The sequence below is a fragment of the Pezoporus flaviventris genome, unplaced genomic scaffold, assembly GCF_033815535.1.
Source record: "Pezoporus flaviventris isolate CSIRO_AGI_PZ_B2104156 unplaced genomic scaffold, CSIRO_AGI_Pfla_v1 ptg000066l, whole genome shotgun sequence".
NCBI lineage: Eukaryota > Metazoa > Chordata > Aves > Psittaciformes > Psittacidae > Pezoporus > Pezoporus flaviventris.
The window spans coordinates 6,462,113-6,480,140 of record NW_026892614.1 but is presented as its reverse complement, the minus strand read 5'-3'; the positions used below and the strand labels follow the sequence as shown (position 1 = coordinate 6,480,140).

At 42.0% G+C, this 18,028-nt stretch overlaps 1 protein-coding gene across 1 annotated transcript; it reads right to left on the bottom strand.

Annotated features, from left to right (window-relative positions):
* Positions 1–1,618: 1,618 nt before the first annotated feature.
* Positions 1,619–14,591, bottom strand: QPCT (glutaminyl-peptide cyclotransferase). The gene is made up of 7 exons (XM_061471086.1): positions 14,172–14,591; positions 10,205–10,351; positions 7,031–7,312; positions 4,362–4,538; positions 3,426–3,525; positions 2,826–2,942; positions 1,619–2,026 (listed from the first exon to the last, which is right to left on the bottom strand). The coding sequence occupies exons 1-7, from the start codon at positions 14,574–14,576 to the stop codon at positions 1,881–1,883; spliced, it is 1,374 nt and encodes a 457-aa protein (XP_061327070.1). The 5' UTR covers positions 14,577–14,591; the 3' UTR covers positions 1,619–1,880.
* Between the last annotated feature and the right edge of the window lie 3,437 nt (positions 14,592–18,028).

The following is an 18,028-nucleotide window of genomic DNA, read 5'->3' as shown; positions in this document are numbered from 1 at the left end:
CCCTGAAAAGTGTGAAGTAAAACAAGAATTCACCTGTAGCAGTGAAATTAGCCACACACACACTCATTATTAGTGTTTCTGTATATAGTCATTTTGTTACCTTTTTTCATCAATTAGGTGGGTGCAGCAGGCACCTTATACTGCTCAGAGTACAAGTACTCAGACTTCAGATTTCATTTAGTTGTTTAGAATGTTTTCTCATGGGCTGGAGGAGAATGTGGTAGCAAAGAGTTCAAATAGCTTTGATGTATTTACACAGAGGTACAGCAATATCTGAAAATAAACACATCTCTCCAGTTTTTAGAATTTTCATTGTATTCTATTTCAGAAGTCATGTGCAGAATAGAAACACTTCTCACGATGTTGAACTGATGAGAAAACATGAAATGCTTAACTTTCACCTTGAGCAACAGAACCAGATTGGGTTTCATTTTCAGGCTGTCCTGTACAAGTAGAATTTTACAACTTTGTATTGCTGTAAATATATATTTTGATTGCAGCTTTAAAATACATAAGTATTATCTTAAGTTCAGATATATTTGCTTTAGGAAAATGGTAATATAGAGGCCAAATCTAATAAGCCTACAACTCTCTAACTTACTTCCTTTCTAAATCTCTCCGCCTGGGACAGAACTTTCTGATGAAGAAGTTGAGAGCAGTAAAATACTGACTTGTTTTACCTCAGTTTGTTCTCTACCAGCTTGATACTTAACTTTCTTTTTCAGCTGCTCTCATCCTTTCCTCACCAGTGGAAACCATAATTCTGTAGGAGCTTTTGAATACTGCTCTTCTCCTATTGATTCCTCTTCCAGGCTAGATTTTTGGCAGAGTGTTATACTAAATTTATTGAATAATTCCAGTATGAAATGTAAAAGCACTGGGTTGTTAAACTGGTGAGTATCTTTTTCTGATACAGCCTGTGGCTTGTCCTTACTTAAACTGTCCTCTTGCTTCTGAGTCTCATACTTCTTTTACTCTTGATAAACAGCACTTTACCTTTACAAGCTGTGGTTTCATACAAATACAGTTTTAAAGTGATCACTTTCCTAGTATTAAAACCAGCAAATTTGTGCTATTGTTTTTTTTAATTTTAGATCAAACTGTGAATGAATGGTGTGTTCTGGGAAGTGGCTCCCACAACCACCTACTCTTCTGTTTATATCTCTTGTGTTGCAATCAAAGCATGGTGTGGGGGAAGCCCCCACATACCTTCCTTTAGCATCACTCTCCACCACCCTTCTCCATAAAAAAGTATCCAACAAAAAACAGGGAGAAAACTCAATTTGTGTTATTTCTCTGTTTGCTGGTGGCTGCCTGTCCACACACAAGAAGCCCTTGCAGCCCTCCTTGTGGGGGAAGGAAAGGCAGCAGAGAGGTCTAAAACACCCTTCTGTGTGTCAGGAGTTGTAGCAGCTCATTTCAGGATGGGATGGTTTAGTTCAACCCACAGCAGAAATTTAGTTTACTGTGATTTATGCCTCTTTTGATAATGTGGTATAAATTTCCATTGCTAAGCACTTTCCAATTGGGTCACACCTTGTGAAAAGTAGCTAACACTTAAGTCAGGAGGCAGTCCCTCCTGGATCTTAATATGTGACATAAAACAGGGATAACCATCTGGAAAAATTCCGGGTTTTTTATTCAGAGGTAAAACATGGAAAGATCAAATTCCTTCCAGGCTGATACTAATTCTTGTTTAATGCTATCTTGTTTGGCTACATAGAAGATCAGGCCAGGAACAGCTGAATCAATAATCTGTCTAGCAAGAGCTATCATTATATTTTTCTTCACTTTAGTCTCTCCAATGCAATTAAATAGCAAATGTGAAGATGGACAGTGTGTTTAGATGATAGGAGAATGACCTGTTGCCATTTTGTCCCTCACAGGTTTAGATATTCCAGTACAAACACTTGCAGGATTTTGCTGAGATTGTCGATAGTGGTTTTGTCAAGGTTTTCTTCTGTGTCCTCTGTGGTATGCCATACTGCAGGAAAAGGAGATGGAATCAGATGTAGGACTGGAACCCCTATAAAAGGAAAGTGAAATTTGGAGAAGACATATTGGAGATGTTCTGTTAAACCAATGAATATGTCACCATTTAACAACAGAATCGGGTAACTACTCAAAAAGTGTTGGTTTTGTTGGACTTGAGCCCTGTCTTGATGAAAAAAATAGAAGATTCACAGAGTTGAAAAGCCATTGAGCAGGAGACAGTGACCATAGCTCAATGAAAAGAGCACTCGCTTAAAAGCAGAGAGGTGTAGCTGATCTTGTGCCTGCTTCCAGAGCTGTGCACCAATTTTACATTGCTAAGTAGTTAACAGAGCATAAGGAATGGCAAAATTAGGGGCTGGATATGAAGATACCTACCTCCTTTCCCAGGTAGATACCCTTTCAAAGAACTAGTGTAACCTCCCTTTTTGGTTAACTCTTCTTTGGCAATACAACTCTTGTACAGCAGAAAACTTCAATCAGAAGACTTCACTGTATCTACTGCCCTTCCTCAGCACACCTTAGTTGTGAAGATGCTTTGCTGAGTGCTTGAACAGAGAAGGACATCAAATCCACTCCTGAATTTGGACAAGTGCTTTAATTACTGATCTGTCGCTTGACAAGGTGGCAGCAGTAATCCAACTGCTTTCCCTTTCTTTGCATCCCGAAGGAAAAGAATGAACACAAAGTTGGGGGCTAAGGCATACATATCTGCCATGAGAAATACTTGGGGCATTATAAGCTTGAAAAATAGGATCACATGAACTTGCTCATTTATTAAATTATGCATTTGGTACTGATCTTACACTTTAAAATATAAGAGCTTCCAGTACCTCTTAATAGAAACGGAATGTGGTCATCTTCAACCAAGCCTCGATAGAAAGTAGGCTGGAAATACTGCCTTTCCATGTGGTGGTTCTTCAATAGATTCATGTTGTGTAGCTCTTGCTCTGTAATTCACATTGAGAGTGACTTAGAACTTTTGGACAATATGAGGCATGTTAGCACATTTTATTTTTTTTTCCTCTCATGTGGAAGCTGTTTCCATCAAAGAAGAAAAAGGAGTTTGTAACTGTCTTTTGCATTTGTTCATTACTTAGAAGACCTCAACATTGGTGCTAATACTGTAATTTTCCAGAAGAAGGAACTAAAACAGAGAAGTGAAGCAGTTCTAAGTGTTCAGAGTGTCAATCTGTTACAGAATCTGTTTCATGGTTTCCAGGTGTCTGGGAATCTTTCTCAGTTATTTTATTAATTAAATAATAAAATCTTTGTATAGGTTTAAGATGCACCAAATATAACATTTCATAATGTAAGTATTAAAACTGTAAACCAGAAAAGTAACCTAAAAATCTGATTTACAGGACTTAATGCATTCAGAAACTACACACTAAACTTTCAAATTCACCAAAAGCCCATACCCCAATCCTCACCAATTGCTTGAAGCCTCTGAAACCATCGACTAGTGTTTGGAAAATAACTGGGAAAGACAGGGTTTGGTGCACCAATTAAATCCAGTAGTACAAGCAGGTCCTACAGAAGAAAGAATCTTTAAAGCAAAATTCTTTATATTACTGCACCACCATTAACAGAGATCAGCAAAGAGACGTCTTTGTTCCTGTATTATGACTAGGTCTTTGATAGCTCTGGCCAAAGATCTGTCTTTTCTACCATAATGCCTGAGAAGAACTCGTTAGCAGAACCTGATTCCAAACGCATGCATTTTGCTGTTTTTCTGAGGAAGAAAAGGTTGGCTATTTCGCTGTTCTTCAAGCTGAAGCAGACCGCATTGCTTTGGTTGCCGTTTGTGTGTTATATCCCTTTAAAAGAAAAACTACAGTAGGTGGGGAGAAAGAAGAGGAAATTGCTTCTTCCCTGGAGAACAACAAAGTCTGTCAAGGGAAAGACATTTTATGAGTCATAAGACACAGTGACAGAAGAAAAGTGTCTCAGCAGTGAGTAGGGAAACTAGAAGGGAGCAGATGACCAGAATTTTAGTAGGACTCAAAGGGAAACAGCTTGCTGTAGCTTAGTGCTTATCTAGGAGAGATTTGTTCACAGATGGATCCTAATCACTTCGAATTATCCCTTTAAAAGGGTAGGTATCCTAGTTTATATTCTAATAAATTTGTGTATTTTGATTTTTCTATGACTTCTCCTCCATACTTGCATGGAAAAGGTCTCAGCAGGTTCACCTGAAAAGCTCTTGCCAACTCTCTACATGCCTTATAAAATTGCCCCAAGCTTACTTTTTCCTTTTAACTTTGGTGACATTCATGGTTTGCTGGTAATTTGGGCATTTGCTAACTGAATATTGGAAAAAAAAAAGCAATTTACTCCTGCCCATCAAGAATTGAAAAGCCACTTACTATGCCCTGCAGCTGATTTGTGGTGGTTGAACCAGGTGGATGTGGAGTAGATACCATTTTCTGAGCTAAGTGTTGAGATCCATAAAGGGAATCAGAAGGGGACCACTGGACAAAGGCTTCTTCACCATCAAAAAAAATGAGCTGAAGTGAAAGGTCTGGTCTTGATGCTGAGCTGGTCTGTTGGAGGAAAGTAAGAGTAGCATAACCTGACTTTGGCCAGAACATTAAATAAAGGACAAATACTGTAGTCATATAAGCCACATCAGTAGGAGTATATTTTCAAGGTACTCTATGCAAACCCTCCTATGGCTGTATAGTGAGTGACAGTGATCACTCACTATTCTTTATCTAGTGCAGTGACACGTTCTGCAGTCTGGTATCATTTGGATTCTGGTTAGAAGCTTTATTTCGGACTTCAGCAGACATGTGCTGAGGATGTTGAGACAGGTCTGCAAAAGCAGGAACATCACCTCAAATACCAATGAGACATGCAAGCAACAGCACCTGATGCAAGTGCTAATATTATTCCTTGCTAGTGCCCCAAACGAGTAGTATCTCTGTTGCAGCTGTGCATCAGTGGAGGTGAATTATGGATTTGTAGAGCTGATGGTTTTTTGAGGGACAAAGAGCAGTCAGTCATGAGAAGAATGACCATTTCTTTTCCTTCAGGGGGACTCGCAACCACTGAAACCAAAGCACAGAGAGTGGAGTGCATACACCTTTCCCTTTTAACAACCAAAAATATCATAACAGTAAAAACTGAGAATATATGATTTATGTATTTAAGGTCACAAAGGAGACATTGTGTGATATTTATTCCCCATGTAGAAGGAGCCTTTTTTCTCTCTCTGTTTACTAACTGAAGTTTTCTTTGCACTGGCAGCGTTCCCTAGTAACCTCCAGTGTGGCTAACCACCATACAGTTTGGTTCCACTGTATGAACAGGCTGGGGAACCGTAGGCTTGGCAGTTAATATAAATGTTTTAACTGTCTATGAATTAAATGCTATTTCAAGTGAAATTGCATGATGGGGTTAATAAGGTGGGGCCACTGGCAACAGTCATGTCCTGTATGGGCTACAACTCCCAACTAGCTGGAGCAAATCCAATATAAACAGTAGTAGAAAACTTCTATAAAATGTCGCTCACACAGGCAAGACAGTATTGATTGTATGCTCATAGTGATATATGGATTTCTCTAATGGCAGTGCTTTGCTGCCCTTTGTCCTTCGCACAGGACACGGGTCTTTTGATAGCAGTCATTTTGCATTATGGAGGAAAGTGTATTAATGCCATTTTAATTTTAGAAAGTAGTATTTGTATTATTATTATTACTGTTTAACACATTCGCAGGTCTGACTAACAGCTGTCTTTGCCCTCTACTTTTAAACTTACTCTATATAACTGGAGAAACATCAAGATAAAAATCACAGCTTCAAGTCAAAGTATAAATAGATCTCGCTGAAAACATAACAAAGTCTGTTATGCTACTATGATCTGAGCAGAAAGGTCATAGTTAATGTATTAAGCAGATGGATCCCAAAGTATATTTTGTTAACAGACTGTTCAAATGGTATCCTGTGCAAAGTAATTAGATTGCCTTTTTGTCAAATGCTGTCATCTTACATGATAAAACAGTTTAATCAAAAATGATATGTTACTTGCAAAAATTCCAGTCTTTAAGTCAGTGTGCAGGTTGTTCCATAAATAGCCATCAGGCAATTTTATTCTACATAAAGCTCCTAAATGAAAGCATCTGTATTACAGGAGTGCTTTGTTTTGTGATTAAAAACATTGGTATATTCTTAATCTTCTAATTCGTAAATATTCTGATGTCAGACGGCACCAGATCAGTTTCTGGAAACATCTGCCGACAAGTAATCTTCATACCTGAGCTGAGTGTCTTCCTGACACTTTGTAAAGCGTTTAAGAGACCTTTCCCTGTGAAAGCTCCATTGGAGTACAAGGGCTCCAAATAGCAAATCCTGAACCACTAGATGACGCTCACGAACCTGTAATCCTCGATCTTTCAGAGCGAGGAGGATCAGATTCTTTTGCGGGCCAACGGCAGCACTTTGAGGCAGATTTTCATAGCAAAGGTAACACAGACTGACAATATACTGTTAGTATTGTTACATAAATAAACTATTCAAATCGATAAAGGAAAAGAAGAAGAAAATCTTGAAATCATTATGGGATGGAGGGATGAGTCTAACTCTCCTGTTCATCTGTCTCCCAAGACAGAATACAACTGAGAGATTTTAAAAGTGCAAGATTAAGAAAGCAAAGATACTTGTCAGTGACCCCAGCTGTTACTGGATATGACAGGGGCTTCTCAGTGTAGGGTTCTGTGCCTTTTAGATAGAAAGTGGGATTCTATCTTGCCAAGTCTATGAAGCATGTATTATTCATGTATAAATTGTTATTTTTATATACTATATTAGGTAATTTTTAGGTAGCCACCCTTTGCATAATAAGTTTTATTATGATGATGTACTCTAAAGGAGTAGATACAGATCTCTGTTTTGTTCTTCTTGAAGTCAAATGGGAGTTTTCCTACAGCAAAGCAATCAAAAGAATTGGGCACACAGGCTGTGGGAGAGAACATGGAAGTGCCCTTGAGGCCTATTGCTGTAACAAACCCAAATGAAAATTAAACAAGCAAACTACCTTGATTAGCTGAAGCTGGTTATCCAGGGCACGTGCCAGCTCCAAAATCATAGCACAAGGAACGGCTGAATCAGTTGCTCCTACAAACGCTCTGTCCTGCCACTGTTGTCCAAAGAACTTTGAGTCGTAGTGGCAGGCTAGAACCAGGTGCCTTTTTGCAGAGGGGCTGAGAGTGCTGATAATGTTTGAAAAGGTTTGATATCCGTATGGTGTGTACTTCTGAAATGTATCTTCTTCAATTTCCCAGCCAGCCTGTAATCTTTGAAGACGGTGCTTGATATGCTGCAGTTAAAAGGATAAACAACCACATTAGTATTGCTTGCTTCAGAAAGATGTAGCAGACAAATTGTGCTTAGTTATCAGTGGCACTTGGGCTTATTTCTGTGAGTTCATGGTATTTTTAAAAGATTAATTTTACAACAAAAACTGTAATGTCACTATACAAAATGAGCAACATCTTTGCTACCTTAGCCTGTGGCTGGCTTAGCTGCTTTTCATTTCTCCGTTTTGTCTCTTGTTTTTGGAGTCTGAAGGTGCTTTGAATGATTGCCCGTTAATATGACACATTTAGATCTTGATCTCTGAAGTTTCCAGGCTGGTGTTTTTTGAGGTGCCACCAGGACAGTATTAATGTTTACTTCTTCAAATCCAAACTCAGCCGTGACCTTAAATTGTCAAAAAGGGCTGCAGAGAACTTGATGTGGCTAATCTGACAATTACCACACATAGATGTCACAGCAGCATAAGAAAGACGATGGGTTTTTGTTTGTTTGCTCTAGGGGCTGGGGGGGGTGGGGGGGGTGTTTCCTTTTTAGTCTTTTTAGCTTCTATGAGGCATCTGCCTTTCAGGTGACATAAGTTGCTTACAGGGCTGTACAAGACAGTCTGATTCCTGTAAATTGAAGAAGGAATTAAGCATTTCAGAACAATGTTTTAAAAAATAAACCCTGTACATGTAGCTTACGTAAAGAATAAGGGACTACATAAAAGAGATCATTCATTTTAGGTATTGTTCTACCTAAAGAGAATACCCCTAATAACAACCCTAGTTATACTTAGTACAGAGTTCTGGCTAATTCTTATTAGAGGGTCATCTCTGCTGAGCAACTTATTTTTATGTGTCCCTAGAGCACCGCTTCGAGACAGATTCCTCTCCCTTTAAATAAACATTAGGAAAAGCCTCTAAGGGGTAAAAAGAAAATTGACTTTGAAGATTTGTCCTGCTCTTGGTGAAGTCAGTGGGAATATTGCCATAAATGTTAGTGCTAGAACAAACTGCTATTTTGTTGTGGTCACCCTCTAAAAGCTCTTACAGTGTTGTATGACTATCTATAGGCAGAGCAAAGGATGTCTGTGATGGATTATGGGGAATATAGAAGCCTGAATGGATTTCCCAGTGTCCACTAGCTACAACTGGTACTAGTCTTCTCCCTTCTTCTGTGTCTTGACAAAGAAATGTCATTCCTCTCAAAGTCGGTAGTGCTTTGACAATGAGAACTCTTTTTTTCCGCTGGTGGGGCCCTACTTTGGTACATGCTGTTACCCTGTAACAGGATGATCCTATTTTGAACATGATTTGTGGTTTTCTAGCCTAGGCTCAGCTAGTTTTTTGTTTTTTCTTACTCTTTCCCCGTTCACTTGGCTGCCTTCCAGGGTATCACTAAAGAAACCACAAAACTATAGAGACGTGTGCACGCACACAAAGCATAAAAAAGCTGCATTTTTCCAGTCTACCAATTGCAGAGTGGCAAATAATCTTCTTGTAGTTAGGGCTGCCTTGGAGCTGTTGAGCCACTGCCTGGAGGGTAGGTAAAGGCTAATGAGATGGTGTGAATGCCTTCTAGCAAATTCAGCTGTACCACTGTTTAGTCTCCTGGTTAGATAATATAATCCAGAGCCAGCATGGACATGGTCCTGAAGATGCCTCTGCTATGAGTGCAGAGCAGCAACCTGGTTGTGTGGTAACTCCCTGTGGCTCAAATACCATGCGCTGCAGTAAAAGCCTGGGGCTAAGCACAATCTGGATATTTTACCCCAGCACAAACTCACTACTGTGCTTGGGCCAGCAGAGCTGAAGTGGTACTTGGGCCACTGCTGCACTTTGTCATTTTGATTGTTTCACCTGCGTGTCCTTTTGGGCCTATTTGGTCCCTTTCTGTGTTGATCCACACATCTGAAGCAACACTGCAGGGCAGTGTAACAGTACATCTCTACAGAGAAAGGGCGGTTGGGTGTCATTTATTTCATCCCCTTTTATGGTCCCAAAGGGTTTGAACTGGTGACCAAAAAGCTGCTTATATGAGGGAAAGGGCAACAGTTGTGTTGTGCTCTGGTTACCAAACCTGAGGCACGGTATTGTCCTGGGTTCATCAGTAGCAGTCATTTTTCTCCTTCTTAGTAGCTGGTGCCGTGCTGTGGTTTTGACTTTCAGCCTGGGAACAATGCTGATAACACCGATGTTCTCAGTTGCTGCTCAGTAATGTTTAGTCTGACCAAGGACTTTCTGAGTCTCATGCTCTGTCAGGGAGGAGGGGAAGCCGGGAGGAAGCAGAGACAGGACACCTGACCCAAACTAGCCAAAGAGGTATTCCATACCACAGCACGTCATGCCCAGTATATAAACTGGGGGCAGTTACCTGGAAGGTCTAGATCACTGCTCGGGTCGGGCTGGGTATTGGTCGGCGGGTGGTGAGCGGTTGAATTCTCTTCCCTTGTTATTTCCCTAATCATTATTATCATTGGTGGCAGCAGCAGTGATTTGTGTTATACCTTAGTTACTGGGCTATTCTTATCTCAATCCATGGGAGTTACATTCTTTCAATTCTCCTCCCCATCCCTCCGGGAGCAGGGGGAGGAAGGGGTGGGGGGAGGAGTGAGCGAGCAGCTGCGTGGTTCTGGGTTGCCGGCTGGGCTTAAACCATGACAGGTATTTAATTTATAAGTTTAAAAACAGACCGTAGGGTTTTTTTCCATCATGCTATGCAGCGCTGGGAAATAATGTCAGCTGGAGTGCAAGCTGTGTCATGTAGGCTCTATGCAGTCTGGACTTAGAATCATAGAATAGTTAGGGTTGAGCAATGATAGAGTTTGTCCTGCCAAATGAAAGGAATGTGTCTGTCCCTTTAGCTGTCACTAAAAGCACTACCAGAATATAAATAGTAGATGTTGCCTTACCTGTCGTACGATATAATTTCCTTGTGATCCCGAGTATCTTTCTATCAGCATAGGGTGCAAATCATTCTCCCACATTTCAGAAACATCTGTGTTTGCAGCAACTTTTTTGATAGCATCAGCATGTAAAATTCTTGGTCGGTGAGAATACTGTATGAGGGAGAAAAAGCCAAGATTGCTGTAACTATTACTAGACCTTTTTAACCATAGTATTCTCCAGAATTATGGTAATGTGGTATATTCTGCTACTTTGATTTACTGGGATAAAATCATGGGAAACATTTTTACCTACCTGTAAAAACACAACCCGTGGCTGGGTTTTTTCTTTTCCAATATCTTTCTTCTACATACATACAGTCGTGTCTGAAACCATGACACCTTCAAATGAAGTTTCCATTGAGACAAGCACCAGAAGCTTTGTTTTTAGTAGTGCTAATATTTAGCTTTATGCAGTGGGTGTCTACATTATGAGGTGCAGGACTGCAAGGAAATGTATAAGCTGGCTCAGTCCAGAGGCAGTGAAGCTGTGTCATTGTGGTCCCTGCCCGCAGTGGTGGTTTTGGTGTGACTACACAGCATGGTGTGGCTCATCTGGGGCTAGCTGGGGTCTATGTCAGCTTTGTGACACATGGGTTAACCTCAGAACTGGCAGCTTTTCTCCTGTGACAGCAGCTCCCAGTAATGGCTACCGCTCAAGTGGCTTCTTTTCTGCTGCCTAAACACAGACCTTTAGAGCTATTTCAGGTGACCCAGAATACTTGAGAGATCCTCCTGGGGCTGGCAAGTGCACGTCTTGAACCTGTGAGAGCCTTGTGGTGTTCTGGAGTGGTAGCTGAATGCCAGATGGGAACATCAAGGACATCGCAAATGTTCCTTTGGGCACCTAGTTTGAATCTACCCAGTCTCTAGCAATTGACTCCTCAGGACCTTCCTGAGCCACTCTTGTTTTTATAGATTCCTATTTCAGGCACTGTCATAGGATATTCCAGTCCCATCCATTCCTGATTTCTATCATAGAGACTTTCCTTCACACCTCTCTCCCACTGGAAAAATGTTTATTTGTTCTTTGATCAGAACTGCCTTACATGATTGATCAGATTGCTGTCCTTCAGTGTACCCTGTTTACCTCATCCTCTTTTGAGACGACAAAGAGGAGAGAAAGTGGAACATGAGTGCACCATGGTTTATAGTGTAGGATAATGGTACTTACCATTTTGCTATTTTTTTCTTCAGACTGTTGAAGAACTGATTTGCTTTTGGACTCTGCTGCATCAAGCTGACATTTTCACAGATGTATTTACTCTAGCTCCATTACTGTATATGTTAACAAAACCCAATCATTCTCCCTCGCTCATGTACCTCATTTCACATTTGTCTGAAATGACTGCTGGAACTCACTCCCTGGCCAGAAAGTGTACTGACCTTGAGAGCTTCTGCGTCCCTGTGTAATGAATGACCTGCTATCTTAATGACCCTGCCTAATGAATATTGTTAACAAATGCTTCTGCCTCACTATTTGGCGTCTTTGCTACTTCATTTGTGTGTGCTGAGCAAAGCAGGCACAAGCACAAATATTTTCTAAGCTTCACTGTAAACATTAAATTCTACCCTTTTCATGCCTCTTTATCTATGAGTGGACCTTTTCTCCAATTCCACTTCATTTTATTAGTGAAATTAAGTAGAGAGGAGACACAAAGACACTGAATTCTATGATGCTAATTTTAAGATAGTCTTTCAAGCTGTATTTTAAGACTTTGAGGACACCAAATTTTAGGATGTGCAGTTAACATTTTTAATGCTACTGAATTTATACATGGGTTAAAGAAAAACTGCATTTTGTCTGACACATAAAGAAGAACTTCTACAAGTTTGGAAACTGTCTTGTAGAAGATGCATAAAGTGTATTTGAAAGACCCGAAGTTTAATACAGTGGAATTTACACCAGTGTTGAAAAGGCAGAGGCAAGAGAAAACGTTGTCAGGAAGCTGTTCTGTTTAGGAGGAACAGGCTGTACAAGAGAAAAGCTGAAGCTGTGTACTTCAGAAGAATGTAGGAGGACAATTTAATTAAGGAAGTTCAGAAAATATGCCTTCAGCTGAACAACTGAAGGGCCCAGTGAGAATGTGGAATTGTCTTTCTTCTAACCACAGAGTGTGCCTGGTAATTCGGGTCATCGAATCACTTTGCAAAGACACATTATGATTATCAAAGTACAAATGTATGAAAACACTTCAGATGACAGGAATAAATTCCCACTTCTAATAACAGAGGCATTTTCAAATTTGGGAACTGAAAGGAATTACGAAAGTGGTCATAAAAGAAAAGAGAAGCAGATCTGTAGGTGACTCACTCCTTACAGTGTTGGTCAATCCCTGTTTCCTCCATGGCCACAGCAGAGAGGCAGAGCAATGCATTTATGACAGGGCTACCAATAACCTGTTGTACCAAGCTGCATAAACCAGCAAGACTTCAACTTCTGCAGGTAGCCCATGCTTCTTGTCAGTTTTGGTGTATTTCAGCTTGGTGCCAATGGAAGTTAGCTTCTTAAGAACTCTTAAGTTTAGGACCCTCCTCAATGACAGAAAGACGGGAAGGTCTGTACAGTGCAAGGCTTTCAACTTCCAGCTCGCACACCCCTTTAGGGAGAAGGAACAATAGTTGTCAAGGGACAAGAATTTGATGAGAGAGGAAGTGGTTCTTGGTTAGTGTCTGCGTGGGCAGAGGAGTACGGATGCTATGGTTCTGCGGTTAGATGATGCTACTTCTGTCATTGGCAAGTAGATTGACTAGTGGGAATGGAATCAGCTAAAGGGTGTACTGGTGTGGCTCAAGGGGGCTGACAAAAGGAGCAGTGAGGCTACACACTTGTACATTGACTAGTATGACTAAGTATTTAGCCTTGCCTATCCTTATAGGATATTTATTATGCATACTATAGATATATCGTGTTATAGATATGTAGTCTATACATGAGCTATATATACAGTAAGATACAATTAATAGAACATAATGGCAAAATTTCTGTTAAAAAAAAACAAACCCACAACCAAACACCACAACACTTATTTGAATGGGTGTGAATAAAATCAAGAAGGGGAATGACTAAGGGCAAGTGAGTGGTAAGGCAGGAAGAAAGCTTGATTTTGCTAGTCTGTCCTGGACTCTGGTCTATTGGGGAAGAGGATGATGCATTGGATTAGCAGAGTTTAGTCGGCTGTGGCTGAACTTTGAGTTCAACTCTTCCACAAACACCTGGGAATAGGCCCTAGAAGTGTATTTTCCATTTGGAAATGCCTGAACCCTTGAATTGAATGCAATTTGCAGTTGTGTACTCTCCCATGTTCCCTGTGGTTTAGTTCTTCACGAACAACTATGTAGTGTTTCATACTGACCATTGAGAGCTGTTACACAGAGGAATGGGGGGTTTAGTGCTTACTGCTGTTTCATTAAACATTGCCTCAAGACTGCTTTTTTCACTAGTTCACACAATGCTTTGAATTAAAACCAATATAGTACGTCTCTATGACATACCAGAATATTACATCCTTTCAAAGCAGTTTTGTAGTAGCTTTCAACACCATCCCTATTTGTTTTTCCTCCCAAGATGTGCATCACTGCTGGAAGAGATAATCACATTGAAAACTGGAGTATAACGGAATGCTACACAGAATATAATTTGGGATTTTGATTCCTTTTGTGCTTTCTGGGTTTTCCCTTAAATCCACTAACTGCTCCAAAGCTCACCTCCGATGTGACAAACCCGTCAGGAAGCCTTGTCCTGCGGCCATTAGCTCCGGGTGGGCAGGAAGCCATGTTATCCCTCCCCACCTGCGCTCCCCGCAGGCGGCCGCTGACCGGTGACCCGCCGCTGAAGCCCGCGTTGTCCCAGGGCCGGACCGTCGGGGCTGGGCGAGGCGTCCCCCCGCAACCCAGCGCAGCGGCCAGCCCCAGAGACGCGACCGCGACCCACCTTCTCCAGGGTCCACGCCGCGCCGGCGTCCCTCCCGAGCACCAGCGGCAGGCAGGCGGCGGCGAGGCACAGTGCCCGCAGCAGCCGGGGCGCGCCCGCCGGCCCCTCGCCCCCCGCCATCCCTCTCCTCTGGTCTGCTCTCCCCTCACGGCTCTCCCCGCGGGCCCCCTTCCCTCCGCCTTGCTGAAGCGCGGGAGCGGGAAGGAGGGAGCCGGGGCCGGCGGGGGAGGGAGGGAGGGAAGAAGGGAATGAGGGAGGGAAGGAGGCTGCTGCGGCCGCAGCTCTGCCAGCCTCCCCCGGCTCGTCCCCGCTCCCAAACGCGCCTGGTCCCTGGCACCACGTCAGCAGCTCCGCGGGAGGCGGGCGGGCAGCCCCTGCGCTGGGTGAGGACCCGGCCTCGGGCATCGAGCGTTGCTGTGGACAGTGTGCAATGAGGGTCCGGGAGGGGAGGGGCCCGAACGGCGAAGACCTACAGAACTGCAAAGCGGTGAATTTATTGTTTTACAAGGCTCTTCTTGCGACCTTTTTGAGGCCTAATCCGACAATGCTTGCTAAAATGTCAGTCCTGCCTTCAGGCATTTTAAATTCTGTGGTTACTCTATTAACTACCAATGAAGCACAGTCTGTGGTCAGGCGATAGTTTGCAGTAGGCCAATTAAAACGATTAAACCAGAGATAGAAGCATCTGAGCACACAAGCCCTTCTTCAGGTCATTTGACACCGTCATCCTCCCTCCGTGGTTTTGTGGAGAGCATCTGACCATTCTGCATCACAGATGTCCCATTTAAAGTCTCTGATCTTTACATCATTCTTGCAACTTCAGACTTAATGCTAAAACACATTGAATGGAAAAGAAATTAAAAAAAGAAATAAAAGAAAGGAGGGAGGCAGCTGAAGCAACAAGCTCTTCAGCTTGCACTGGAAAGCCGCATCCTGGAAACTATAGCTTTGCGAGTATTCGAAGTGTCTGAGGGTAATATTAGAGAAATGGAGCAATTTGTTGATTTGCAGATTCTTGCCCAGTTTCCACAGATTTCCTAGAAAAGCTGGTGGATCTGCTGCCCAGCATACAGATGGGATCTTTGGAGGCAACAGTTTTACTGCAGAGTCAGCATTCTCCAAGCTGATACTCAGATGTGGCTGTATCCAAGGTTTTCACATATGGGGAAACAAAGAGTTAATTTAAATCAATGCCTTTGAGTTTTAATCCCTCTCCCCTCCCAGAAGTCCACACTTCTCTTTGTTAGGAAATTGTTCCAAAAGCAAAGCCAAGTCACCAGTGAATAGGGAGAAATGGGCAATCATTTGATTGGCAAGAAAAACCAGCAGGGTTTACAGATTCTTAGGCAAAAGCCCTGGCAAGTCAGCAGAGATCAAGTCACAGGAAATGTGTGTAAATCCACCTAGGAAGATGACAAGCGGTCCCAGCAGGACTGCAAAACAGAACAAAATCTGTTGCCCTCTGTCAGATTTCCTGTGGCTGACTCTATAATACAGATGCTGGACAAAATTTCTGGCTAATGTGCCAAGGTCCTCATACAATTTAGCAGGAAAAAAAAAAATTAAAATAAGTACAATAGCTACAGGAGAAATTTGCCAAGAATCTAAGCTTGGTTCAGGACTAACTAACATTGTTTTCCCCTGAGGGACTGTGGACCCACCAAGAGCTACAGTTCTTTAATAGATTACAAATTTGGCAAGTGTAAAGTCAGCTTAGGGCAGCGTTATCTCACCTACATGGGAAACACAGACCAGTTCTGGACCAGATGCTCAGAGAGATTGAACAGGACTTTTTAAAGGTGTTACTTTGGAAATGTGGAGCAGAGACCTCCCTTCCCTCCTCCTCAGAACCAGCCCACAAAGTTCTGTGTTGAATGAGATAAAGACAGGGGGGAAAAAAGCATCTATTGAAATGTATCAGAAATCAGAGCACTTCACAGCTTAAAAAAGAACTATATAACTATTTTAAAAAATAATACACAAAGTTAAAAAAATTATAGAAGTTAATGAACGTTTTGTTTTGCCACGGATTCATGAACAAAACCCATGCTGTTTAGTCCCACTCCATACTACCAAACTGAAAGGATGTCAATCAAAAGATTGCTCAGGGGTTAGCTGTTCTATTTTATGCATTTTAAACAGTTGGTTTGTGACCCTGAAAAATCAAATAGATGTAACCAGATATCATCTAGAGAGAGAAAAGAAGAGCATATATTATCTGTGAAAATATGACCTGTACATCGCTCCATTCCTGTAACCCAGCTAATGTGACAGTGCCATCTACTGAAGTCCCGAAGGACAGACGCTAGAGGCAGCCCTGTCAAAACCTTTTACTTCTGCTGGCCCTGCACCATAAAAGCAGCGTCTCATCCCAAAGCGCCCCTCGGAAGCCGAGGCTGCATGCTCTGTCATTACCTCGGTTGTAAACTCTGCCAGAGGCTGCGGGTTTAATGCACGCCCATTTTCTCAAGAAAGGGGACTCCTGGGCCTTCCACCCTTTCAAATCCAGTTTTGATGCTGAGCTCTTCCAACTGGCAGGCCTGTGGTAGGGAGAGGAGAGTAAGTGTGGTTTGCTGTGCTTCGAATTGCCTCATACAAGGCAATTTTGTGCCTGAGCTGTGGCTGCTCTGCCAGCAGTGGTTAGAACACACAGCCTGAGACTTCCAGTGTTTGGCAGCTTGGGCTGCTGCATGTTCATGAATCCATGAGCAGCTCTTACAGCCCAGAGGGAAAGGGTGGCTGGGCTGCAGGTGCCTCATGCTCATGTGTGCTCTATGGGCCCATCCCTGTCAACTTACCCACCGCTGATCCCTGTATGGTTTGGAACAGAGCCTTTACAGGCTGTGGAAGTACCATGTTTGGTGACTCAAGGTTAAGAGATTCTGTTTCCATGGGGTGATGTATTCACAGATGAAGCTTTAAGAAGTGAAATGTGCAGGTTACCCCTAGACACTTACTTAGGGAAATTACTTTTGTTTATTCCAGAGTCGGTACAGGAGGATTATATGGTATGAATGAGGCTACCCATGCAGCAAGCGAAAGGATCTGTGAAATCATTCTTCAAACTGTGGGGAGTAAGTGAATTCCAAAAGGTCAGTTACATATAACTAATAATATAAATATCTATTCTGTTTTCAGTGGATTTATACCAAGGTAAATTTCAATTCCACATTTTTTAAGCCTATACTAAACTTTTCAGTGTTGTTGGAGGTGGATTTTAGGACAAAGTTCAGCTAAGGGCTCAAACCGAGACGATGAGGTAATTCAGAGACACATCCACATTTCAGGAGTTTATCCAACCCAAACCTGAACTCCTAACTCTTTGTCAGTTCTCTTATGGTTGGGGGGGAGAAAAGAGACCATGAACTGCAAGAAAACCCCACCTAACAACAATAAAAAGCTCACAGGCCCAAACCAAAAAACAAAGAGAAAGCTGTTTTAACATTTTGTCCATAGAGATACCACTTCTTATTTTTGCAAGCATTTCTTGCAGGTCTTGCAAATCCAGAATGGGAGCATTTGCTATGCAACATTGGTGTCAAAAGCACTGAAAATTAATCATGGCAGCACGTGCTTAGGGAGTTTCTCAGACAAAGGCACCAGTCAAGTCTCCCAGGACATTGCCTTCTTTGTAACCCAGTTTGATGGTATGGAATTTAAACCTGGAAAAACTTGATGTGTTTTTACAGTTATAAAACACTCATTCCAAATGCAATTTGTCTATACAGACTTAGTGGTCCATACAGAACAAGCCCCATTTTTTATAAAATCAAATACATACAATAAAAGTTACCCCTATTTCCTGGTATCCTGTAAGAGAGAGAGCAACTTGTAAAGTGCAGCCAGCTTCAGCAGAG

Excerpts from the sequence above, each read along its gene's own strand:
- QPCT (XM_061471086.1), bottom strand. The coding sequence starts at position 14,576 with ATGCCCGAGGCCGGGTCCTCACCCAGCGCAGGGGCTGCCCGCCCGCCT. Across the intron at positions 7,313-10,204 it reads GAAATTATATCGTACGACAG|CATATCAAGCACCGTCTTCA; the intron begins GTAAGGCAACAT and ends TTTTAACTGCAG. Across the intron at positions 2,027-2,825 it reads CATTCCGTTTCTATTAAGAG|GGGTTCCAGTCCTACATCTG; the intron begins GTACTGGAAGCT and ends TTCCTTTTATAG.